Genomic DNA, 26,935 nt, shown 5'->3' with positions numbered 1-26,935 from the left:
CCCCTAGCGAGCTCAGAGGCACTTGCTAGAGTGCTTGATGCCTTGAAGTGCTGATTTCTGCTGCTAAGGACTGTAAAGAAGAAAATCAGGTTGGGCATGGTGGTGCACCCAGAACATGAGGCAGAGACAGGCAGACCTCTGTGAGTTCAAGATCAGCCTGGTCTATGAAGCAAGTTCTAGGCCAGGATACACAAAGAGACCCTGGAGAAAGTGAGAGAGAGAGAGAGAGAGAGAGAGAGAGAGAGAGAGAGAGAGAGAGAGAGAATATGAATATGAATGAATGAATAAAACACCAGAAATGGAAAAACATGAAAAGAGAAGGGATAAATTGATAGAAATGAGTCTAAACTCATGATTCAGGCAGATTTTTAGGCCATGCTATCACTGTTGTGCCTGGGATCTCTGGGATCTTTAGCTCCTACCTGGAGAGAAAACTCTCCTAATTTTTCTAACCAGGGCTGTGGTAAAGTTCTCTACCCTTTTAAAAGCTGCTACAAGAGTCAGAATGTTTCAAATCAAGCTAGTAAAAGCTAAGGACTGTCCCCTTCAATAAGCTATTGAAGTCGGATTTCTTGTTCACCAACATTAAACAAATGTATTAGCAGGTAGAATCTAAGCCTAGGAAGACAGCCTCAGTCGTCATGTTTCAGGAGACGGCGACTACACAGGTGTGAACAGAGCTTAGCTGGTTTCAGAGACACATTCCTCCAACAGTCATCCCATCACTGAGGAATTAAAGACAGGCTTCAGGCCTGGGGGCTCTTTCCATGCACCTATCTCTACCTAGAGGCAGTCTACTCTCCCTGCTATCCTGACAGAATGATCAAAAGCCAAATCTTGCTTCCCAAACTGCTTTTGTGGTATCTGAAAAGACATGGGTGCAGACTTCTCTTCCAGTTTTCAAAATAAGGTATTCTTGTATTGTTGTGGACTTCCAAAGCACAAGTATGTCTCTAATTGAGTGTAGACACCCCCAAATTCCTCTATGTACCAGATAATTACTATGGATTGTGGAGCTTGTTGGCTTTTTTCCTGGACCTTCCACTCTGCTGTGAACATAAATAACCAACTGGCCACAGATCTACAGAACCACCCCTCCACTCCCTTCCCCATACCACTGACTAGATTCTAGGCCCTCTGTGCTAACACCTAGGCCAGAGGTTTCCAGGGCAGTTAAGAGTGGACCAGGCGGGTCTGGTGGCTGTGCAGAAGGGTCCCTATCACCCGCACAGCCTCCACTATGACCGGTCCTCAGGTGGTCCTTGAGTGTCTGCTTGTAGCGGAAGCTCCTTCCACACAGTGCGCAGGGGTAGGGCCGCTCGCCTGTATGAATGCGCTGGTGCTTTATGAGGTGGTGTTTGCGGATGAAGCTCTTGCCACAGTGCGGACACTGGAAAGGCCGCTCACCTGTGTGCAGCCTGCGGTGGTTTAACAAGTGTTCCTTACGCATGAAGCTCTTGCTACAGTCTGTGCACGGGTAGGGACGCTCGCCTGTGTGGATCATCTGGTGACGAATCAGTGCAGAGTGGCCATTGAAGTCAATGCCACACTGAGGACAGGAGAAGGGGCGCTCCTGTGCATGCCCCCTCTGGTGCAGCAGGAGACTGATCTTCAGGCTAAAGCTACGACCACACTGTGGGCAACGGAAGGGCCTCTCGCTAGCATGAGCTCGCCGATGGCTGGTGAGTCGAGCCTGGTCAGCGAAGCGCTTGGGACAATCAGGACAGGGGAAAGGGCGCTCAGTGCTGTTGTGGACCCGAAGGTGGTATGTGAGTCGTGAGGGGTGAGTGAAGGTCCGGGAGCAGTGAGGGCAGGTGGGTGGTGTTTCACTGGCATGGTCCTGGGAGGTGCTACCAAGGTCCACCTGTGGGGCAAAGTGCTTGGGACACTGGGCACAGGTTAAGGGGTGTTCAGCAGCATGGCTACATTGATGTGTCATTAACATGTCCTGGTTGAGACTCTTGCCACAATGGTGGCATGAGAACATCTGCTCTCCAACTGGAGGTGGGAGTGGGTAGCTTCCTAACTGAGTAAAAGTCACTTGTCCCTCTGAGGCTTCAGGCAGGTCAGTGGCTGTGCGTCCAAAAGGTGTCATGGGTGCACACTGCTGGCTTTTGAAAGCTACATCTGAAAAAGCATCCTTGGCTGCTGGTGGTGGGGGTGCAGAGAAGGCTACTGGAACTTCAGGACACAAGGAGGCTCTAGCAAGGTCTTCAGCTTTGATGACAAGTTCTTCATCTGAAAGAAGGGCTCAGAGTTACCTCACCAGTACCTCTCTCATTCCAACCAGTTCTAGCTGGTCGCTCTAGGCAGCTAACTGCTCAGAGAAGCTCAGGGAAGGGCTCTCATTACTAATGCGGCCCCTGTGGACTGGGTGCCAAACCATTATGAATGTAAGACTGTTGAAGAGGAGTAACCTTGGCACCAATCCTCCCCATATTTTTTTCTTTATGTTTCACTTCTACTCAATAACTTTATCCTGGTGTGGCGGGGCCTAACTCACCTCTTTACTTCTAGTCTACATTTTATGAGATAAACCCTTCCAGAGTCAGCTGACCGTCCTCCCAGAAATAAGAACACATTTACACCTTTGTATCTTTGGTCATTCTGTTCTCTTTTCCAGGATGCCTCCCCTCTCTCTCCCTGTCTTCCCAAATCACAGTCAAGTCAAACTAGTCCATCTTTGAGGCCATTCTTCCCTCATACTCTTTTACTAGGGATGGGGGACTGGTTTCCTGTAACTCAGGCTAGCGTCAAACTTGAACTGAACTCAAGTGCTGGGATTATAGGTTGGCTTTACATACCCTTGGTTATGCAGTATCTAAATACCTAAACTAACACTGACATGTTTTCTAAACCCCAAATATCTCTAAGTAATCCATCTAGCTCACTCCCATGCACCTAACGACATATCTAGATTGGTATGTGTGTCTGTGGTATACATTTTCTAAAGAGCAGAAACCGTCGTTACAGAAAGAAGTATTTGTTCCTTTGTCTATCACTATTTTTCCTTTTACTGAGGGAGAATATTTCCACTTGCATTCCTCCAACACTTTTGCCTATTTCTCTCTACCCCGCTCTCCATTTTTGTCCTATTTTGACTGATTGATGACTGAGACAGAGTCTTGTATAACCCCGATTGGCCTAGAACTTACTGTTTCTAGGCAATCCTAGACTAGGCAATCCTCCTGCTTCTACTTCTTGAGTGCTGGGATTACAAGCAACCATGCCTGGCTCTATCCTATCCATCTTTTCTAAGTGATCTTCAGACACTCCGTTTTCCTAATTCCCATCTTTTAATCATTTATATACACTTATTATTCTTCCTCTAACAATCCTGTCTTTCTTTCTTAAATATAGTGCTAAAGATTGAACCCAGGGCTTTGTACGGATACACCCAGATTCAACAATTCTTATTTGCATTTAAGAGTATGTTTCTGGGCTGCTGAAATGGCTCAGTGGGTAAATGCATTTTCCATCAAGCCTGACAACCTGTGTTCAATCTCCAGGACCCACACAGTAGAAGAGAACCAGCTCCCACAACCTGTCACTGCATGTGCCTCCCCACACACTAATCTTGGTGGCCTTTTGGTTTCGTTTCTTGGGTTTTTGTTTTGTTTTGTTTTGTTTTTGTTTTTTTGAGACAGGGTTTCTCTGTGTAGCTTTGCACCTTTCCTGGATCTCACTCTGTAGACCAGGCTGGCCTCGAACTCACAGAGATCCGCCTGGCTCTGCCTCCTGAGTACTGGGATTAAAGGTGTGCGCCACCGCCACCGCCCGGCTAGTTTCATTTCTATCTTGGTTGACCATTACCTTTCTTTTCTTGCTCTCTGCTCCTTGTCTTCCTAGCACCCTGTCAGCTGCATTCTTTAGTCACTCCTAGTGTGAGCTGAATATGAACGTCTCTGCTGCCTCTGTTACTCACCAGCATAGGAGGAGCCTTTGTACAGGTCGTTCTCTTTGGACTCCTGGGGGACTCCAGCCTGGGGCTCTTCCTCTTGTTTAATCCAAGACAGAATATCTGAGGTGGAAAGGCCAGGCTCTATTCGTGGAGAAAAAGAGAGAATGGTTTTTGGGGACTGAATCAGAAGGTAAAATTGGGCTGGAGAGTTGGTCCAGTGGTCAAGGCTCTTGTTGCACTTGCAGAGAACCTGGGTTTGATTCCTAGCACATAACCATTTGTAACTGTAGTTCCAGGGGATCCAATGTCCTCTTATAACCTTACTGGGCATGCAGTTCACATACATACATGCAGGCAAAACATTCATACACACAAAATAATAACTAAATCTCTTTAAAAGGTAACATAATCATGTTTATTTATTGAGCATGACATTATTAATTTTTTTGGGTTTTTTTTTGAGACAAAGTTTCTCTACATAACAGTCCTGGCTGGTCCTGGAACTTGCTTTGTAGACCATGCTGGCCTTGAACTCACAGAGATCCACCTGCCTCTGCCTCCCAGTGCTGAGATTAAAGGTGTGTGCCACCACTGCCAGCTTGACATTATTAAGTTTGTACTTTTTTCTTTTCTTTTGCTATGTAGCTTTAGCTGGCCTTGAACTCACAGAGATCTACCTGTCTCTGCTTCTGAAGTGCTGGGATTAAAGGCGTGCACCACCACATCTGTTCACTGTTACTTCTTAAAACAAAACAAAACAAAAAAGCCATAATCTCGGGCCAGGCAGTGGTGGTGCACGCCTTTAATCCCAGCCCCTGGAGAGGCAGAGGCAGGCTGATCTCTGTGAGTTCCAGGCTAGCCTGGTCTACAGAGTGAGTTCCAGAAAAGGCTCCAAAGGAAAGGGGAAAAAAAAAAAAAGGCATAATCTCATGTAGCCCAGACTGGCCTCAAACTTGTTATGTTGACAAGGAAGACATTGAATACCTAATCTTCCTGTCCCCATTCTACCTGTATTGCTGAGAATACAAGCTTGTGCCATCATGCCTGTTAAATGTGACTATACAAGCCACTATTTCTGATAAATAGGATTTTATTCATTTGGGACTTTCTCTTCACAGCCACCAGTCCTCTACACTCTCATATATTTTTAAATTACACGTGTGTGTGTGTGTGTGTGTGTGTGTGTGTGTGTGTGTGTGAGCTTGCAGCAAAGCCTGCAGTGGTTGATTATCTATTTCCCTCTGTAGGTTTTGGGGATCAAATTCAGAGCACCAGGCTTGGCAGCATGTACCTTTACCCACTGTCTCAATGGCCCTACCCTCCTCTTTCTTTCTTTCTTTTGGTGGGGGAGGGAGGCAAGGTCTCAATTCATAGCCCTGGCTGGCCTAGAACTTCCTATGTAGACCAGGCTAGCCTTAAACTCCCAGAGATCCATCCACCTGCCTCTACCACCACATCCCTCCCTTTTCTTTATATATACATGTATATACAAAATCAAGGAAGAAACAAAGATAAGGATGGACTTAACTTACTAGCTTTTTGTAGCTCACAGTAGGAAATAGGAAAAGCAGGTTATTGTCCATGCCGAAATTTGCACGTTCTTCCTATCTCTCCCCACAGCAGACAGTCCTTGACCTATTCTTAACCTCTTCTCTCTGCTCTGGGCACAGTTACATTCCACCAGTTTCTGGCTGATGTAAAAGACACTGGAGGAGCTGGAGAGATGGCTCCGCAGCTGGGAGCACTGGCTGCTCTTACAGAGTCCATGGGTTCAATTTCCAGCACCTATATATATAGTATGTTATAACTATCTGTAACTCTAGTCCCAGGGGATCCAATGCCCTCTTCTGTCCCCCCCCCATGGGCACTGCACACATGTGGTACACCAACAAACATTCAGGCAAAAGACCCATACACATAAAATAAAAATAAAGGTAAAGCACTAAAGAAGCAGAGGCAGGCAGATCTCTGTGAGTTCAAGACCAGCATGGTATACATAGTGAGTTCCAGGACAGCTAAGGCTGCATAGAGAGCCCCTATCTCAAAAAAGAAGAAGAAAGAAGAGGAAAAAGAGGAGAGAGGGTGAGAGAGATGGTGGGAAGGTTGGGTGGAAGCAGGGGTGGGGTGGGGGGGTGATAGAGCTTTTTTTAAAAGACACTGAAAAGTTTAACATGTCTATAATCCTAGCACTTGGGAGCTGGAGGTAGAAGATTGCGAATTTGAGGCTATGATGAATTTCATAGCTGGAGAATATAAAAAGACTCTGTCTCAAGAAACAAAACAATTAGTACAATAGTTAGCTATTTTTCTTTACAAGAAATAAAACTATAAGTAATCTATGAGGTCTTTGAAGAACTAACTATAGAGAGCTTGATTCATTTTCTGAATATTAGCAGCTTTCTACTAGTCCAAAAAAGGGCATCCTCGGCCTGGGATGAAATAACAATCACACAGAGTATGTGTGTGAGGGAAAGCGGAAGAGGGAGAGAGGAAGACACACACACACACACACACACACACACACACACACACAGAGAGAGAGAGAGAGAGAGAGAGAGAGAGAGAGAGAGAGAGAGAGAATATGAATGAGGAGAATGAGAGAATGATGAAGCCCTTTTGGGAGGAGAGTTCTTTCAAAAAGAATCCTTAAATCCTAAAGGACTTTACAACTCTCCCCAAGTTCTAAAAACAGTGACCTGTGCCATTTAATTAGCAAATGCAAGGATCAATATAATGGCACACACCTATCGGCCCTTGGAAAAAGGTGCTAATTGCCAATCAGTTATCATTGCTTTTTTATCTTTTCAATGGACATGGCTACAAAGAACACAACATTTAGAAAAAGAAAAGCATCATGATTTCATTTTAATATTTTGGATTCATATTTAAGATTACTGGGTGTGATGATCAGCTTTAACTGTCAGTTTGATACAACCTAGGAAGAATTTTAACAAGGGACTGTCTGCACTGGGTCAGCCTGTGGTCATGCTGAACTCTGGGTCAGCCTGTGGTCATGCTGAACTGTGTAAAATGAGTAAATCAAGCTGAACACAAGAGAGCAAGCATGAGAGTATGCATGCATTCACTTCTTTCTGCTCCTGCTACAGATGTGACGTGACTGGTGACTTTAAGTAACCTGACGGACTGCCACCTGAAACTGTAAGCTAAAATAAAGTGCTTTCTCCCCTAAATTGGGTTTTGTGAGGACATCTTATCATAGTAGTAGAAATGAAACTAGATCAAGTGGTTAGTAGTCTTCTCCCTCAAAGGAGCCAGGGCTCACTCCCCATGTCAGAGGGAAATTCAGCACGAGCCGAGACTGCTCACCTTGACAAGGAACTGCCTGCAGATACAGAGATCTGGAACACTGTTCTTTATACACACAATATTTTGCCTACATTACAAGAGCATCGTACTGTGCCTCAGCTGCCAACAGTATGCTTTCTTCTGAGCACCTGTTTTCCTTTTGGAAATTTGTAATTTGAGTAACGTAAGTAGAGTAGGCCTGTATGATAATCCTGTCTCAAAAAACTAAACAAAGAAAAAAAGAAAAAAGAAAAACAAACACACTGTTTGATCATTTTCAGCAAAAAAATCTACTGAATTAAATATATGCAAAAAATGAAAAATACATACATCAAAAGAAAAACAAGGGAGGGCTATCGCTCAGTGGTACAGTACTTTATTAGCATGGATGAGGTACTGATGGGTAAAGGACAAGGTGATCTGAACTCTCTCTAGTCATTAAATGTAATACTTAAAGTGTAAAATATTTCAGCCTGAATGGCTCTGTACACCTGTAAGCCATGCTTTCTTCATATTAAGCCCCCTTCTCTGACCAAGAAAAGGAGTTTAAGAGCATATAATCTTTTCTCTCACCTTCACTGGCATCTGCAGGAATCTCACTTGCCTCTGGCCTTGGTTGGTCATCTGTACTGTGTTCTCCTGGTTGAATCTGAGATAAGACATCAGGTTGGTTCATGGCATAATCTAGGAGAGGAAAAATGGAAAGCAGGTATGACAAAGAGATAATCAGTATGATAACCACCAAGGCAGTGGAATGTTTGAGGTCCACAGACAGGGAATTAATTTCTTTAAATCCTTTATCATTTCTCATCTATCAACTATTTACAAGTTCCTCAAGAAAGCAGGTACAAGAAAATGAGAAAATTGCACATAGTAAGTTAGCTCTGTCCTTTAGCTTAAAACTAGATTCTGAGGACAGGACAGTGAGAATGAGAACACTGTAGGAACAGGGACTGTCTCAGCCCTCTTGGGACTGCTGGCACCTCGTTTAAAAGGTGCCAACTCAGCCTCACCCATGGAGATGAGAGACTCGTAGTTGCCCTTCATGATATTCTTGTAAAGTTCCTTTTGCCATTCTTCTAATTTTTCCCACTCTGGAGTGGAGAAGTAGATGGAGACATCATCAAATGCCACAGGCACCTAAAATTACAATCGCATGGGTTAGTTAGTTCCTCCCACACAGTTCAGTCATTCAGTAAACCTTTTCCTCCACATATTAGCTACTTCACTTAATTTTTACAACCTCAAAGGGAGGTCAGTAAATATAACTAGGAACAGTGGGATGGCTCAGTGAGCAAAGGTACTTGTCATTGAGCCTTATAACCTGAGTTCAACTACCACAACCCATGGTAAAAGGAGAGAAGTGCCTCCTAGTTATCCTTGGACCTTTACCTATGTGCTGTGGTGCATTTGCACCCAGACATACACACACAAAGTACAGATGTCATCTAAAAAATACCTTAAAAATATTCTAAACTGGGCATGGTAGCACACACCTTTAACAAGAATTTGGAAGGCAGAGACAGGCAGGTCCTTGAGTTTGCAGTCAGCTTAGTCTACAAAGTGAGTTCTAAGACAGCCAGTGCTACAGAAAAAAACTGTCTTAAACCAAACAGAATTTTAAATAGCCTATGCTGTTTTTCCTTGGGTTTTTTAATACTATTTTTATTAACTGAGAATTTTGTTTGCTTGTTTTGGTTTTTCGAGAGTTTCTCTGTGTAGTCCTGGTTGTCCTGGATCTCGCTCTGTAGACCAGGCTTCGAACTTAGAGAGATCCTCCTGCCTCTGTCTCCCAAGTGCTGGTACTAAAGGTGTGTGCCACCACCGCCCAGCTGGTCTTAATCATAACCTTCACTCCTTTGATGTCTTATATGTTGATTTAGTTTATATAAACACGTGTATATATAGTAATTGTACTTTATTTGCATATTCTTGGGCAGGGGTGTAGCTCAGTTGGTAGAGTATTTGCCTCGCCTGTGTAAGATTGGGTTCAATTCCCACAGCTACATAAGCCAGGTATGGTGATGTGCTCTTGTAATCCTAGCACTCCGAGGTAGAGGCACAAAGTTCAGTCATTCCTATCTAATGACTTTGAGGTCAGCCTGCCACACACAAACATCTCAAAAAAAAAAAAAAATACACATATTCTTTCATACATCTCACCACTTGACAATACAACTTCATGTTTTATATGCTGCTCTACTTGGTCAAGTCATTTGTTTTTTTGTTTTTTAAGATTTATTTATTTATTATGTATACAGAGGGCGCCAGATCTCATTACAGATGGTTGTGAGCCACCATGTGGTTGCTGGGAATTGAACTCAGGACCTCTGGAAGAACAGTCAGTGCTCTTAACCTCTGAGCCATCTCTCCAGCCCCAGGTCAAGTCATTTGTAAAAGCAAGTTTCTTCAAATTTCTGAATATGTTCACCTACTCTTTTTCTTTGGATGTCTTCCAAAAACATATATATCTCTTTCTCTTACTTTCTGTTTTCCACTCTGAGAGTTCTCATAGGGAAAGAAGGTCTAGGATGTGTCAAAGGCTGGCTTTATATAGTCTTAAATGAAATGTTTTGTTTATTTTGTTTTTATTTTTTTCAAAACAGGAAATGAAGTCTTGGCTGTCTTGGAACTAACTATGTAAACTAGGTTGGCCCTGACCTCACAGAGATCTACCTACCTCTGCCTCCATGCCAACACATCCAGCTCCGATTTTCTTATTTTAAGATGTGTTTTTTATTTATATGTATGTGTGTATGTGCACATGAATACAGGTGCTCTTGGAGGCCTGAAGAGGGTGTCAGATCCAGAAGCAGGAGTTACCTTATGTGGGTCCTCTGAGAAGTACTCTTAGCTGTTGAACCATCTCTCCAGTCCCTCTAATTCTTCTTTATGGGCCTCTAAGACTTCCACTTTCTCTTGTAGTCTCTTCAATTTGTATTCATGAAAAGATTTTCTCTTTCTAGTCCACTGCAACTCACTGCAGTTTGTCTTCAGCTTGACTACATGTTTCTTCTCTGATGCATTCAGCCCGTGCTTTTCATTCAACCACTGTGTCTGTTTCTCTTTTGATATCTTTCCAACTTCTAGTTACACTTTTTCAATGTGGCTTCTTAAATTTACCATCCCTGTTTATTCTCCTCTACCATTTCCTTCAATATTTGGTTTGAGTTCAGCAATTCATTCTCTGACTAAAAAAATTAAGTCACCTAAATCCATAAACTACCTATTTACTGTTTTGGGTCGGAATTTTCATGGTTTTCCATTTTCAATGCATCTTCCATTTTCTGCATTTCAATGTTTGAGACTTGCTGCTGTCAATCAACGCTCTGAAGTTCCTTTCTGGCTAACTCTTACGCCATCTGGAAAGCCTACAATTTTTCTTCACACTGATTTTTTTCAGATCGCTTCCAGACATCACACTCCACTCTCATTTTCTCTAAATACACTAATCTGTTTTCATATTCTAATTTTCCTTTCTTTTTGGGGGTAGGGTGGAGAGACTGCCATGGGTGCTGGGAACCAAACTCTTATATTTTCAGTTGTGAGCCTAGCCTTTAATACCTGAACCATCTCTCCAGCTCTCAAATTTGTTTTTCATTTATAAAATAAAGTACCACAATTTCTGATAAATATCTTCCTTTGTAGCACATATTTTACATATTAATTTATGATCTTTTTTTCTTTTAAGAAATGGAGGTTTTGGGGTTGGGGATTTAGCTCAGTGGTAGAGTGCTTGCCTAGCAAGTGCAAGGCCCTGGGTTTGATCCTCAGCTCAAAAAAATAAAAATTAAAATTAAAACTTAAAAAAAAAAAAAAAAAAAAGAATGTTATGTAGAACTGGGTGGTGGTGGCTGCAGCAGGTATTCCCAGTACTGGGGAGGCAGAAGCAGGCCAATCTCCATGAGTTCAGGGCTACACAGAGAAACCTTGTCTCAAAAGACCAAACCAAAGAAAACACTTGCCATGTAGTATTTATCAGCTGATCTGAAAATTTCATTGTCTGACTATCTATCTGTTTCACCTTGAATCTTATTCTTCTATCTTTCCAGTTCACATCCAGATCTTGTTACCTCCAGTTTTTCCTGTTGGTCGTATCTAGTTTGAATTTCTTAAAAGTTCACTAGTCGATTTGTTTCTGTTAAATTTTATGTGATTTACTAACTTAAAAGATAGTTTGTCTGGCAGTTCTAATTTTTGTTTTTTGTGATGCCTGGGGTCAACCTTACGGCTTTCTACAGGCCATACAAATGCTTTACCACTGAGCTACATTCCAAGACTGTTTTATAGCTTTTTGCCCCAAGCAGTTAGCCTAAAATTTAGCTGACATTTTCAGTCATTGGAGAACAAACTCATTATACTCACAATCTTTGAAGGACATTGTGGGTTGTTTTTAGAGATGGAGTATTTGTATGTAGCCCAATCTGATCTAGAACTTGCTTTGTAGCCAAGGATGGCCTGGGTCGGGTGCTCCTGTCTCCATCTCCTGAGTAGGTTCTAGACATGTGCCACCAAGCTCAGTCTCTTTGGAGATTTTTCTACTTGAGCAACAGAATTTTTTTCAGCCCTAAATTCTGATACTTCAGCTTCTGAGTATTATAATTTCTAGAAGACTTAAGAGTTACTCTACTCTATTTTATTATCTATTTATTTACTTAGTAATTGAGACAGTCTCATGTAGCCCAGACTGGCCTTGAACTCCAGATCCTCCCATCCACCCCTCAAGTACCAGAATAACAGGTATATGTCACCATGCCCAGCTCATTGGGAGTTTATTGTCTTTTTTCCTCTTCCAAAATTCATTTAAATTCTTTCTGATATTCAGATTTTGGGATTTTTGTTTTTGTTTTCCTGTATTACAAACACAATGCTGACCTCATGCCCTTACATGTGCTAGGTGAGGTCACTGGTGTTAAGATTCTGATTTAAGAAACCTAAGTCTGTGAAAAACACAAAAAATAAATAAAAATGGAGTTTAAAAAAAAAAAAAGAAAAGAAACATAAATTCTAGCTGGCGGTGGTGATATGGTGTGCGCTTTAACCTTTAATCCCAGCACTTGGGAGGCAGAGGCAGGCAGGTCTCTGTGAGTTCAAGACCAGCCTGAGCTACAGAGTGAGTTCCAGGACAATGTGGAAAATACCTGTCTCAAAAAAAAAAAAAAAAAAAAAAAAAAAAAAAAAAAAAAAAAGAGAGAGAGAGAGACAGAGAGAGAGAAAAACGTAAGTTCATAGAGAGCTCATAATATTCAGCTCTGTACTTTCTTTACATTTCTACAGCTAGATTCCAAAACCACACTCTCTTATTAAAGTTTCTAATTCTTGTTTTAGGTTCATAATAATTCTAGCTTTTATGGAGTTAGTACCTTGCAGCATCAATTCTTCTAAGTCTTTATTTTTTGTATTAATTCTCCTCTGAGCTCTTCAAGCACAACTGAAATTTTTCTTGGTGAGTCTGTTTTTCACTAAAGGCACTTGAGTTCATTTTATAGCATTGTGTACCCTTTCCACATCCACATTTCAGAGTCTGATACTAGTTTTACTTTACTCTTTGGCACTTGGTTACTTATTTTATTTTATTTTATTTTTGAGACCAGGTCTCACTATGTAGCCCTGGCTGGCCTGGAACTTGTTTTGAACTCACCAAGATATGCCAACCTCTACTTTGAGTGCTGGGATTAAAGGCCTGAACCGGTGAGTTGATACCTGTAGAACACTGACTATAATCTGTCAGCCCATTGTCTTTTCCAGGAGGAAAAAACTGTCCACATTGGAAAATGAGCCGGCAATCATGAAAAAGGTTCTGGCTTTCTTTCTTTCTTTTTTTTTTTAATGTGGAGCTGAGGATCGAACCCAGGGCTTAGCACTTGCTAGGCAAGCGCTCTACCACTGAGCTAAATCCCCAACCCCCTGGCCTTCTTTCTTTTCAGTTTTCTTTCCAGGAGTATTTCCTATTTCCTTTTTTTGTTTGTTTGTTTCTTTTTTTTTTTTTTTTTTTTAACTGGAGCTGAGGACCAAACTCAGGGCCTTGCGCTTGCAGGCAAGTGCTCTACCACTGAGCTAAATCCCCCTATTTCCTTCTTACTAAGGCAGAAAGAACCTCCACAGGCTGCCAAAGGGTAGGAGAGGGCACTGCCATAGCTCCAGCTGCGCACATCCACTCAGGCCATCTCACCAATGCACTGGGGTTAAGCAATGAGGCACTGAGCTAAATGACGTGTCCCATATGGTGGGGGGGGGATTAGTTCAGCCCACCCACCGTCCTGTAAGCCTCCCAGCAAACAGGAGATACAGCAAGCAAGAAAGACCCCAAGAGGGTGGAGTAGAGGAGTCAGCACAGCAGGAAGGAGCAAGTGGACGGAGGAGGCGCAGCAGCAAGAGAAGAAAGGCAGAAGTGGGCAGGAGAAAAAGTGAAGTACCAACAGAACAGAAGAGCAGCCAGGGCAAGGCCTCGGAGCAAAAACAGGAGATGGAAGAAGGCCAGGCTGCTGCCCTACATGGAATCCCCAGAGAGTTCTGGAAGAGAAGATGCCACTGGAGAAAGCCCCTTCCCTTCTTAGTAGACCAGCTTCCCCACAAGAGTCACTACTTCAGACTACTGTCCTTCCCCTCAACCTCCTTATTCAATAATATTTTCATTTGTTTTATTAACTTTTTAGATAAGTTCTCATTATATAGTGTGGTGGCCTGGGACTCACGATCCTCCTGTCTCACCCTCCAGAGTGTTGTGATTACAGGCCTGTGTCATCACTCCTGGCTTAGCTGCAAAGTATTATGTGCAATAATAAATAAGATGCTGGGCCAGGCAGTGATAGCGCACGTGCCTTTAATCCCAGCACTCGGGAGGCAGAGCCAGGCAGATCTCTGTGAGTTCGAGGCCAGCCTGGTCTACAGAGCGAGCTCCAGGACAGGCTCCAAAGCTACAGAGGAATCCTGTCTCAAAAAATAAAAACAAACAAACAAATAAACAAAGATGCTGGAAAACTTAAGGAACAGCCCAGCCCCTAGTTCACAATGGTTTCAGGGAGCTATGCATTTTGGGAAGTCAGAGACCATTACTTTTAGTCACTCAGAGTAGGGACAACTACAAAGTAGTTCTGAACATTCACTACATACAAAGTTCTCCCTAAGTACCAGAATTATTAAAGTATAGTTTCTGTCCAAAAGAGGCATATGATTAAATACAAATTGATAATAGAGACATGAAATTTTAGAAACAGATTTCAAATAGAGATGGGATGACCCTAAAAGAGATGGAATTTGGGTTTAGTCTATGAGTTTGAGGCTATCCTGGTCTATATAGTGAGTTGCAGGTCAACTAATGATATATAATGAGACCCTGGTCAATAAATCAAACACAGAGAATGGAGCAATGTCTCAAAATCTCTGAGGAAGAACTATTTTCACAAAATCTTAGAACTAGCTAAAATACCAACCTCATATTAAATTATTATTACTCTGTGTCTTTGTTGTTGTTTGCTTGGGTTTTATTTTTGTTTGTTGTTGTTGTTTTTAGGTACTGTCTTGCTTGTAGCTCAGGTTAGTCTTGAACTCACAGCAATCCTTCTGCCTCAGTCTCCTGAGTACTAGAATTACAGGTAAGTGTACTAAGTTTGGCACTCCCACAATAAATTAAAGACTTTTCCAACATGAAGTATGCCTCCTATGCATCTTTTCTTTGGAAGTTTGAGGATGTACTCTAGGAAACAAATGAGTAAAAAAGTATACTGGTGCTTGAGACACACTGAGTGCCATAAAGGAACGAGTTAAGGCAGTCTCAGGACAAGATAAGTATAGTAGGCTAGGAAAGCAATGAATCCAGATGAGATTAAAGATGTGAGGAGAACCCAGAATATGAATACAGGTCAGAGGAGGAGAAGGACACCAAGAACTCTTAGAGAACTGTAAAAGTAGTGAGTTGAAAAGGAACATCTCCACTGGAAGATACAAGAGTTATGTGAGCCCTTAGAGAATGACAGCAACTGGGAGATGGCTCAGCGGTTAGCAGCACTGGCTGCTCTTCCAGGGACCCAAGTTTGATTCCCAACACCTAAATGGCAGCTTGCAATTATGTGTAACTCCAGTTTCAGGGAATCCTGTGCTGTCTTCTGGCCCCCAACAGGCACCAGGTACAGTGCAGACATTCATGAAGGCAAAACACCCATACACAAAATAATAATAATAAAAGGAACAACTGCAATCCTAGCACAGACATTCTCAAACTTTTTGGTCTCAGAGTCCTTTTTATAACCTCTTAAAAAGTTCACAGACCTAAGAGCAAGGAGATGGGTCAGCATGGGAAAGTGCCTGACACTTATGGTGCAAGCCTGTCAGAGTAGGATTCCTGGAATGAGATGGAGTCAGTGACAGAAACAATGAGACTCTGTCTTAAAAACAAGGAGAGAAGTGACATCTGAAAAAGTTGTCTTCTGACCTCTACACATGGGCTGTGGCAAGCATGTGCCCCATCTGACAAAATAAATAAATGTAACTTAAGAAAATACATTAATTAAAAATAAATAAGACATCCATTAAAGGGAAGACCTGGTACTTACACTAGAGGAAAGTACTCTACCAACAGCGACACATCTCTCAATCCAAATTTTCAGTATATTTTCACTAAAATTAAATGCACTTTAATTTCATAAGGAAATATCTGAAAGAAACCATATTATTTTATATATGCTTTTGGAGTTTAAGACAGTTTAAATGTTATCTACTTGTCTAGGTAGGATACTAACTTTAAATTACTTTTAGTGCTAGTCTATTAATAAATATTAAATTTAAGTGATTCCAATGAACATCTGAAGGGGTTCAAGAAATGCAAATAAAGCACACAGTAGGGAGTTCTATATCAAAACCCAACTCTGCCTGCTCCTGCCTCCCAAGTACTAGGATTAAAGGCATGAGCCATCACATCCAGCCTTTTCAAAACTTTTTGTTTTCTGAGGCAGTCTCATGTATCCCAAACTAGCTTAACACTTGCCGTGTAGATGAGAATGACCTTAAACTCCTGATCTTGTATCCACCTCCTGAGTGCTGGGATTACATGTATGTGTTAACGTATCCAGTTTTATGTAGTGCTAGGGATCAAACCCAGGTCTTCATGCAAGCTAGGTAATCATTCTGGCAATTGAGCTATGTTTCTGTCCAGGTTTTTTGTTGTTGTTTGTGGGTTTTTTGTTTTTGTTGTTGTTTGTGTGTGTGTGTTTGCTTTTGTTTTTTTGATTTGCTTTTGTTTTTTTGAGACTGGATATTTCTGTATCGTTCTGATTGGCCAGTTACTTATTAGCAGATCAGGCTGGCCTTGAACACACGTAAGTCCTTCTGCCTAAGCCTCCTGTGTTCTGGGATTACAGGTATGTGCTACCATGCCTGACTCTGGTTAAACTCCAAGTCTTTATTTCTTTATAAAATAGCAATTAAAGTTATCAGATCTCATTTCAAAGGACTACTGTACTAAGTGAAAACATAAGGACCCCATCAGAGTATTTAATAAGACTTCAGCTAACATTCATGGAGAAAAGTGATTTAAATTTTCCTTTGTGATGACACCTTGGATAACTCTGTATGGTTTACTGAAGTTAGTAATGGTTTTGTCCCCACTTCATAAACCAAGATGTTAGGATTTGATAACAATAAAACACTGTACACTAAGCAAAAACAATGTGAATAATCTGTATTCTATACAATTACGTAAAAGTTACATATCTCTATCTAATGTACGTATGTATATAATATACACATCTGCTGTAGTATTAATATTCTCTCTGGAAAGATAAGGGAAAAAAACAATACTTGCTTCTGAGTAGTCTTGGGAGTGTATTCTATGCTTCTATTCTCACTTAAAATTTTTTTGTGTGTCTAAGTGTTTTACCTACATGTAAGTCTGTGTACCATATTGATGCCTTGTGCCTGTGGAGGCACAGTGGATCCCCTGGAACTGGTTGTGAACCTACATGTATATGCTGGGAATAGAACCTGGGTCCTCTGGAAGAGCAGCCAGTGCTCTCCAGACCCTTACTTTTTTTTTAAGGTTTATTTATTTATTATGTACACAGAAGAGGGTGCCAGATCTCACTACAGATGGTTGTGAGCCACCATGTGGTTGTTGGGAATTGAACTCAGGACTTACAGAAGAGCAGTGGGTGCTTTTAACCTCTGAGCCATCTCTCCAGCCCAAGACCCTTACTTTTAATGGCTCTGTACTTACACTTGAAGGGGGGAGGGGAGGACACGGGACTAATTCCATTCTTATTCTTTTCTTCTCTTCCTATTTACTTTGCAACTGTGCTATTCTGACTTCTACCTCTATCTTGCCAGAAAAGCAAATTATGTCACGATCTCCTCTGACAGCCATGTTGCCAATCATGTTCACTGTCCTTTCTTTCTAGACCTCCCTGTAACTCACAAATCACAATTCTACTTGCAATGCTGTTTTCCTCCTTAGCCCTGCGGCACCACCCACTCTCTGATTTCTTTTCCTGCTGAAGCTGCTCTGTTGAGTCCTTCTATCTCTGAACCTTCATCTCTTGTTATCCACTCTCTAGAGACATCTCTTCCACTCATAACTGACAATACTATCTCCATGTCAAGGACTCTTCACCCTTCCTTGAGCTTCTCGCACCTGACGTTGCCCAGTGATAACTACTCATTCCTTTTACCCCCTGAGGTACTGTGATGAGACAAGACAGTGCAGAGGTTCCTCCACCCTGTTGTATTCTTGCTGATGCCATTCCAGGTTTAACTAGATTCTGATCTCTTTGATGGAGAATCCCATGGAAAACAACCCAACTCTATTCCAGGAACCAAAGGTCAGGGTGTCCTAGCTAACTTATCTTAGCCTTGGTTAAAACTGCTTGTTTGTGAGGGACCCCCTCCAACTAACTATTTGTCTTAGCTTTTGTTAAAACTGCTTGCTACAAACCGCTTATTTCTGTTGAATGAGGTGCCAGGGTATAGTTTCAGCCTTTAAAAATCCTGTGTACTGGATGGGAGTGGGAAAGGAGATGGGAAGGGGGATACTCAGGACCCTGAACACTTGGGTGTGGCCTCAGTCTGCTGGAATAAAGACTTTCAAATGGCTATACGCTGTGTCTGAGTGGTCATTTCTGGTGAGCTCTCCATAACAGTATCCTAAAGGAAATGTTACCATCTATTCAGTTCATTTTCTTTTTCTAAAGATTTACTTTTATTTAATGCATGTATGTTAAGTGTATTGTGCGCATGCCTGGTGCCTGCAGAGGCCAGAAGAGGGCACGGGGTCCCCTGGAACTGGAGTTATAGATGGCTGGGACCCAAACCCAGATCCTCTATAAAAGCAACAAGTAAGCCACCCCTCAGTTCTCTCTCTCTTCTCTGTCCCTCCCCAACTCTCTGTTTTTTGTTTGTTTGGTTGGTTGGTTGGTTTGGTTTGGTTTGGTTTTTTGAGATCAAGTTTCTCTGTGTAGCCCTGGCTGTCCTGGAACTCACTCTGCCTCCCAATTGCTGGGACTAAAGGTGTACGTCACTACCATCCAGGCATCTCTCAGTCCTTAAACTAAGAGCCTAAGAGTCAGTAAATCTACAGAGAATATGCTTCAGATCCAACTAGGCTAAAAATACAACTCTACTGTTTATTGTCAGTAGCCATGAGATCTTGGGCAAGTTAGGACTCTTAAGAAAATTATAAGCCTTGAAATAAGTAAAACAGAACACTAAGTTCAAAGTAAACTACCCACAGTTAGTTAATTCACAGTGATGGTTATTCCTCATGTCAAATTTCCAACAAAGGACATCTTATTGTCGGCCCCTCTGCTTCTCCTCAGCTTACTGCCTCACCTTCCAAGCCACTCTCACGTGCTTGTTAGGAACGCTCCCTCCCGGTTCCCACTCCGTTTCTGTTCTTGCCACCAAAAATCTCCACAAAGCAGCCAGCAAAATTCTTTAAAACAGAAGCCAGTAACAATTCCTGTACTCAAGCCCTGTAGTTCCTTCCCATTGTTGAAGTTTCTAATTCAAATACCTTTCCTTGGTCTTAAAGGTCATAATCTCGGTCATGTATTATAATGTCTATAGAGTTTTAAAAATTATTCCACCTTGAACTCCAAAAATTTTAAAGTATACCAAGCCAGTTGACTTTTGTTGTTATTGTTGTTTTGTTAAGAATAAGGTCTGGATTGGGAATTTAGCTCAGTGGTAGAGTGCTTGCCTAGCAAGCACAAGGCCCTGGGTTCGGGCCTCAGCTCAAAAAAAAAAAAAAAAAAAAGAAGAAGGTCTTGTTGGGGATTATGGGGGTGCACACCTTTCATCCCAGCACTTGCAAGGCAGAGGCAGGCAGATCTCTGTGAACCCAAGGCCAGCCTGTCTTCAGAGTGAGTTCCACAACAGCCAAGGCTACACAGAGAAACCCTGTCTCAAAAAACAAAGAATGAAGTCTTATTTTGTAGCCCAACTCATTTCAAACCTCCATTCTCAGCTGGGCATGGTGGTACATGTCTTTTACTCCAGCACTTGGCAATCAGAGGCAGGTGTAGGCAGACATCAGCAAATTCAAGTCCAGCATGGTCTACACAGTGAGTTCCAGGTCAGCCAGGACTATGTAGAGAAACCATGTCTCAAAACATAACAAAACATCAATTTCCACTCTCCTGCCTTGGCCACCTAAGTGCTAAGATTAAAAGAATGTGTCGGCCGGGCAGTGGTGGGGGCGCACGCCTGTAATCCCAGCACCTGGGAGGCAGACGCAGGTGGATCTCTGTGAGTTCGAGGCCAGCCTGGTCTACAGAGCTAGTCCAGGACAGGCTCCAAAGCCACAGAGAAAACCTGTCTCGGAAAAAAAAAAAAAAAAAAAGAAAAGAAAGAAAGAAAAGAATGTGTCGTGATGCCAAAGCAGGTGATTCCTAGGAACAAAGAAAACTAAATAATGATTTCACTCTCTATTTCTTCAGTCAATCATGTTTCTATTCAAGTACACACAATGGCTAACTGGCTTTTTTCCTTTTCTTGAGTTATAAATCTACTGTGCCTTGGAGACTTAATTACTCTTTCCTACCTGAAAAGCTCTTCCTCAGATCTTCTCATAGTCTTGGGCCTCTTCCTGAAGTTCAATCAGCTCAAATATCCATTTCTTTACGTGTGTGTGTGTGTGTAGTATATATGTCCATGGATGTTTTGCCAGCATGTATGTACACTTGCATGCCTCAGTGAGTGGTGGAAATCAAACTATGGTCCTATTGATGAGCAGCCAAGTGCTCCTAACCACTGAGACATCTCTCCATCCTTGAACTCCTACCCCTTAAAACAGGGCCTCACTGTATATCCTTGGCTGGCCTTGAACTCTCTATGTACCATAGTGAATAAATAAATTGGCTTCTTAAGGCCAGTCTGGCCCATTTCTCTAATAAAAGGCCCAGAAGTACAGGTTGCTGCTGCCAGATCACCTGTTTCTGGCTCCCAAGTGCTGGCATACCTGGCTAAATACCATTTTCTTAGTGACACCTTTTCAGGCATCCATATGAAAACAGAACACTAGAAAGCACCTGACTTTACTTTTATCAAAGTATTTAAATGTTTTACAAGTTATGGTTTTTTTTTTCCTTCGGGAAATATATAAAATAAGCAAAAATGTATTCAAGAAATACTTGTGAAACCCAGGTATAGTGCCCCATGCCTACAATCCCATTACTTGAGAGGCTGAAACAAGATTCTAAGTTATGAGCAGGTCTGGGATACATATCAAACTCCTAAGCCAAAAAAAAAAAAAAAAAAAAAAAAAAAAAAAACAAACAACTTTTTTTTTTTTTTTTTTTTTTTTTGAGACAAGGTCTCTCTATTCCTGGCTGTCCCGGAACTGTTATGTAGACCAGGCTGGCCTCAAATTCACAGAGATCCTCCTGTCCCAGGGTATTAGGAATAAAGGCATACCTACCCAAAACAAATATTATTTTAAAGAATTAAAAAGGCCTGTGTCTATGAACAAATGTATGAATGAAAGAGTATGTTTGGAAACTAGGTGTCTCTCTGTCAAACAGTGGTCATCAAAACTTCCTGTTTTATAAACCAGTGCCTTCAGAAGACAGCATTAGCTTCTCAGCATGCTTGTTCTATGAATGACAGCCTAGACTCGAAGATGACCCTTAGCCCTTATAAGAACCACATGACTATAATCCCTCACATTGTCTTCCCTCTAACTTTTCACCAAAATTGTCAACCAAATTCAAATTAACTGACTTAAATGAAACTGAATTCAATTTTGTCACTAAGATTGTGGCAGTTTTACAAAGAGAGAAGTGACTCGTATACAAGCAAAAGTGAAAGAAATTGAAAGAGGAAGAAGAATCTAGAAAGTCCATCATGGACGAGAAAAGAGTTTTCTCTCTGGAAGCCTGACAATGTGTACTAAGCCACTGGTGTCCCATGCCTGTAATCCTAATGCTTGGGAGGTAGAGGCAGAAAGTCCACAGTTCAAGGCCAGCCTTGGCTACAAGGTCTGTCTTAGAAAAGCAAAGGAAGGAAAGAAAGATAAGGACACAGCACAGTTGTCAAGTAGACAAATCAAATACCCTCAGAGTTCCATCATCCTAAGTTTTTGTTTTTGTTTTTTTGGTTTTTCAAGACAAGGTTTCTCTGTATAACAGCCATGGCTGTCCTGGAACCCACTCTGTAGACCAGGCTGGCCTCAAACTCACAGAGATCCTCCTGCCTCTGCTTCCCAGGCGTGCGCCACCACCACCCTGCGCCACCACCGCCCTGCTCAACCTAAGAAATTTTAAGAGGAAATAAAAATACCTAAGTAACTGACTGACTAAGACTACCTCTTAAACAGCTAGTGTCCGAGCTAGTGGTACCACTGTAACATAGAAGTGGGGTATTACCTTTGGGATATCTCCTTTAATACCTGGGGGCAGCCGCAGGATCCAGAAGTTCCTGTTTCTCAACAAGTTCTCCAGGTTCTCCAGCCGCCTCTGAAGCAGCCCATATTCCTGCAGCAGGGTCCCCAGCACAGCCCACTTGCCATCCAGCTGGTTCCCAAGCTCAGTCACTGTCTTTTCACAGCTGGCTAGTTTCTTCTCTGCTGTCCCTGTCCTGCCTTCTAGGTGGAGGAGTCGCCGGCTGTGAACCTCCACCTTCCTCTCTATGGCCTGTACAGCAGCCACCACTGTCCACAGGGAGATGGCTGCAGTCTGCAGGTGTGCCTCATTTGCAGCTGGAGGTGTAGGAAGAGGAAGGGGCTGCAGGGATGTAAGGCATTCCGAGTCCCATTCAGAAGTCTATGTGCAATGGAGAGATGGGACAAGACATTGAGAGTTAGAAGGAATCCTGACTCTAAACCACAACCAAATAAGAACTACTTAACTGTCCAGCTAATATTAACCAAAATTGTTTTAGTACATCTTTATAGTGCCTATGTCAACCTTGTTGCTCTGAAGCCTGTTGGTGTCAAAAGCCAAGGGAAGTGTTTTGGTGGGTTCAAGGATAGATTGGGAAAGACAGTGAATAAATAAATTGGCTTCTTAAGGCCAGTCTGGCCCATTTCTTTAATAAAAGGCCCAGAAGTACAGGTTGCTGCTGCCTCTTCTATCTTTGGAAAAGGCTAATGTACATAAGAATTCTCACCAAGTTTCACTGACCTCAGTGCCCTCTGACAAATCTCTTAAGAATTTATATCTAGCCCTGTCTATTACTTGTTTATACACTACAACTATACCAATTAGTAATAACTGAACAAGCTGAGGGTGTCTAGTCTACAGAAAATATGATAACTATTTTCAAATATTCAAGGGTTCTGAAATTAAAGGTAGAACAGGGTTGTTTAATCTTATACTCTGAAACTCCAGAGGACAAATTAGAAAAATACATGGGAATTTCCAGGCTGGTAATGATGTTTGAATTAGATTTTTTTTTTTTCCAAGAAAGTCACAGGCTGTTTGTTCATTACTGAATATACTTTGAAACAGAGTATCATAAATGGAAGAAATCTGTACAACAAATAGGAGGTTGGGCAAGGCCTCTACAAGGCCTAATTCCCTGAATCTGATACACCACTCCGGCCACAGCCTTCTATTTCCACTTTATGCGCTGTCTTGTTCTCATTTCATCTGACCTCCAATCCATTAATAATAACTCTTCTATGATGATTCCATTTGCTCCTGGCCTGCCACCTGCATATGGCTTTGCTTTCTTCCCTGCGACCACTTCTGACACTTTTCAACCCCATTTCACTCACGTCTCTAATGCCTCCCTTGCTCAGCTGACCTACTTTGAATGAGTTGAATCATTCACTTTTTTTTTTTTTTTTTTTTTTTTTTTTGCTTCTACAAGCATCAGGTGAGATCTACAAAAGTAAAATCATACAACCATGTGAGATGCTGTCAGCATATACCAATGGTCAATGCTCAGTGCGCACTCAACACTACCTAGTGCCCTCCAGGCTTCTACAAACTCTCAAACTAATGTGCAAAAGAATCCACTAGAAAAGGCTGGGCAATTGGCTAGTGCGATGGCTTAGCAGATAGAGGCACTTGCAGTCAAGCCTGATTATCTGAGCTCAATTCCTGGGACCCAGACCATGGAAGAAGAGAATCAACTCCCCCAGGTTGTCCTCTGCATTGAGAAAACTGAGTCAGGAGAACTGCTGTGAGTTTGAGTCCAGTCTGGGCTACACAGTGAGTACCAAGCCAGCAAGGGCTACAATGGCAAGACCTTAACTGCAAGTCCTGATCCCCCCCTCCAAAAAAAAATCATTGACAATCCAGTTAAAAACACATAGTTTGGGGGCTGGAGAGATGGCTCAGCGGTTAAGAGCACTGACTGCTATTTTAAAGGACCTGAGTTCAAGTCCCAGCACCCACATGGCAGCTCACAGCTGTCTGTGACTCCAGTTCCAGTTCCATAAGCAAAACACCAATGTACATAAAATTAAAATAAAAGTTTCATTTAGTAAGTGTGGAAAGAAGAGAATGGAGATGTGCAATTTAAGCAAGCTCTTAGGTGATGGATGCTGATGCTGCACCTTCAGGGAGCACACAGTGAGGGTAGAGACTTCTCCACACTGCACCCTCACTGCAGTAAGCCAGGCTGTGGTGACCCATGCCTTTAATCCCAGCACTGGGGGTGGAGGGGTAGGGGCCAGAGACAGGCGGATCTCTGTGAGTTCCAGGACAGCCAGGGCTATCCATAGAAGCCCTTTCTCGGAAAACAAACACAAAACAAAAAGGAAACTGAAGTAATTAGACCTAAACTCTTTTTCTTCATACTTCTTCCCACACCAAACGATCAGTAACAATACATGTATTCTTTCTTTCTCAAGGGAGCTTGATCTTATTTAAAGCTAGTCTCTCCACTTGTGGTCTTAATACCAACCCTTCTGCGTTATAAGGCACATTACAAAAATAACCGCTGGTGTGATGGCACATGCCTTCGTTTCTAGCACTTGCAGAGGCAGGAATACTTCTGTGAGTTCTGGGCCAGCCTGGTCTATATGTTTGCCAATTAGGGCTACAGAGTGAGATTCTGTTTCAAAGAGACACTCAGTAGTAGTAGTAGTAGTAGTAAAAAATTGTCAGTGAAGTTTTAACCAAATGGGGCATCCACAGTACGCCAAACCCCAAGGTTCAGAGACCACTGAGGAAGAAGGTCAATAAGATTCTGAGACCAAGGCTGGACATGGCAGACTGTGGCACTCCTGAACTCCTATCAGGTGCGGCTGCCTGCACAAAATCAAGCTAGTCCACATTATAGCATAGAAGGGGAAGTTCATGAGACCACCCATAACTGGGGAGCTGTGGACAACTGATGGCATCTGGGGGGGGAAAGCCCGTTTTTAGGGGTGTGGCCCCTGGTAGATCAACCACATTCCAGTGAATGGAATATACACCAAGGAGCATACGAAAAGCACAAATTAGACTCTATGGGTCATTAAAAAAAAAAAGATACAAAACTGGGCGACACTGGCAAAGGAGGGAGGAGTGAGTCTCGGATGAGTGGGTGAACATGAACAAAATACGTTCTCTTAAATTCTCAAAGAATAAAAATATTTTTTAAATCATTTAGATTTATTTGTTGTATGTATATCAGTATCTCGTCTTCATGTATGTATGTGGCACCATGTGCATGCCCGATGCCCTCAGGGGTCAGAAGAGGGCATCAGATAGTCTAGAGCTGGAGTTACATGGGTGTTAGCCACCATATGAAGGCTGGAACTAAACCCGGGTCCTCTGCAAGAGCAACAAGTGCTCTTAACTTCTGAGCATCTCTCCAGCTCCTAAAAATATTTCTTAAAATTAAAATAAAAAATATCAGTATCTCCCAATTCTTCTTCACCAAAACAGACTTGCTCTGGTTAGTACCATAGCCACTGATTCCATGTGATCACTGAGAGCTTGAAACGTGGGCAGTTCAACTCAGATGTGCTGAGTATAGAAAAATAGTGGTATGAAGACTTAGTATGTAAAATCTCATTAATAATTATGTAATATTTATTGCTATTGAAAACTTGCATACACGAGACTAAATAACACATATCGCTGAAATTAACTTCCGGTTTTACCTTTTCTTTCTTTTTTAAGACACATAATCTGGTTATTTGGCCAAGGATATCCTAAAATTTCTGATCCTCTTCTCTCAGACCCCCAAGTGTAAGCCACCATGCCACCATGGGTTTACCTCCTAAACATGACCAGTAGAGAATTACAGGTAGGTGCACAGCTCTCAGCATACACCTATAGGATACATAATGGTCTCCACTATCTTTTAAATTTGTTGTTGTTGTTGTTGCTGTTTGGGGGGGAAAAAAATTAAGCTCCAGGAGGAAGGATGGTATTCTCCTCTGCTCTCTTCCCACCCAACCCCACGCCTCCCGTTTGCCTCTTCCTTCTCTTCCTTCCGAACGATTTCTCAGCGGACCAAAGGCATCTTCGGAGGCAAACACAAGCAACCCTCTCCATCAGAGCGTCCTGGTAGGCAACCGGAATTCCCTCTTCCTCAACCGCTGTGTGCAAGGATTGTGGCGGCTGCCCTGGCGGTCCTGGCATCTATCTGGTGCACGGCTGGGCCCGCCGCAGGCCTGCAGCACACCAGCACCGGCGCGCCTGGCTGAGCCGACGCTCCCGGCGGCCCTTCCAAGGTCCCTGCAGGGCCTGGGCCTGTCCCCGCGGGCGCGCGCGGCCGGCGCGGCCCGACCTCACGCAGCCTGTTAAGGGCACACCTTGGCTTTTACCTTCGCCGCCTCGCAGGGGACTGTCCTGCCGCCCCTAGCAACCACAGCCCTCACCGCTGCACAGAATGGCTGGCGGCTTTCAAAAACACCCCGAGCCCACTTCCCCGTTCCGCGGGCTAACGCGAAGCGGCACGGCGCGTGCGAGCTAGAAACCTCAGACCCGGGTCCCCCGGCGCTGCTGCGGTCCGCCGTGGCCCTTCAGGGCGGGCGACAGGGCCCGCGGCCGTCCCCAGCCTCCTCGCTTTCCCCCGAAGCCCGGGTGACAGAGACGCCCGTGCACGATCGCCCTTACCGGAGCGGCGGTCGCCTCAGCCATGGCCCTCCGCTACCCGGTCCGGTCCGGGAGTCGCCGCCGCACGCAGGCCGGGCTGCTCGCTGCTCTCTCTCCGCAAGCCGCGAGAAGAGGTCTCGCGTTGCTCGCACTGACAGGACTCGCGCGGCAATCCGGCTTCCGGGAGCGCAGGGCCGCGGACCAGCAGAGTAGCTGACAGCCTCCGCCGCACCGGCTGCAGCCGCCCCTCAGCTGGCGCTTT

At 43.1% G+C, this 26,935-nt stretch overlaps 1 protein-coding gene across 1 annotated transcript; it reads right to left on the bottom strand.

Annotated features, from left to right (window-relative positions):
• Positions 1 to 273: 273 nt before the first annotated feature.
• On the bottom strand, positions 274 to 26,935 carry Znf398 (zinc finger protein 398). Its single transcript, XM_036182899.1, has 6 exons — positions 26,695 to 26,935; positions 22,060 to 22,455; positions 8,221 to 8,347; positions 7,781 to 7,891; positions 3,926 to 4,042; positions 274 to 2,238 (listed from the first exon to the last, which is right to left on the bottom strand). Exons 1-6 carry the CDS (start codon positions 26,716 to 26,718, stop codon positions 1,082 to 1,084), a joined length of 1,932 nt encoding a protein of 643 aa, XP_036038792.1. The 5' UTR covers positions 26,719 to 26,935; the 3' UTR covers positions 274 to 1,081.

Source organism: Onychomys torridus, chromosome 3 (genome assembly GCF_903995425.1).
Source record: "Onychomys torridus chromosome 3, mOncTor1.1, whole genome shotgun sequence".
NCBI lineage: Eukaryota > Metazoa > Chordata > Mammalia > Rodentia > Cricetidae > Onychomys > Onychomys torridus.
This window is presented reverse-complemented; position numbering and strand designations above follow the sequence as displayed.

Coding starts and splice junctions, on each gene's coding strand:
- Znf398 (XM_036182899.1), bottom strand. CDS start 26,718: ATGGCTGAGGCGACCGCCGCTCCG. Junction 22,456..26,694: donor CTGAGGCGACCGCCGCTCCG/GTAAGGGCGATC, acceptor CATTGCACATAG/ACTTCTGAATGGGACTCGGA. Junction 2,239..3,925: donor CAAAGGCTCCTCCTATGCTG/GTGAGTAACAGA, acceptor CCCTTCTTTCAG/ATGAAGAACTTGTCATCAAA.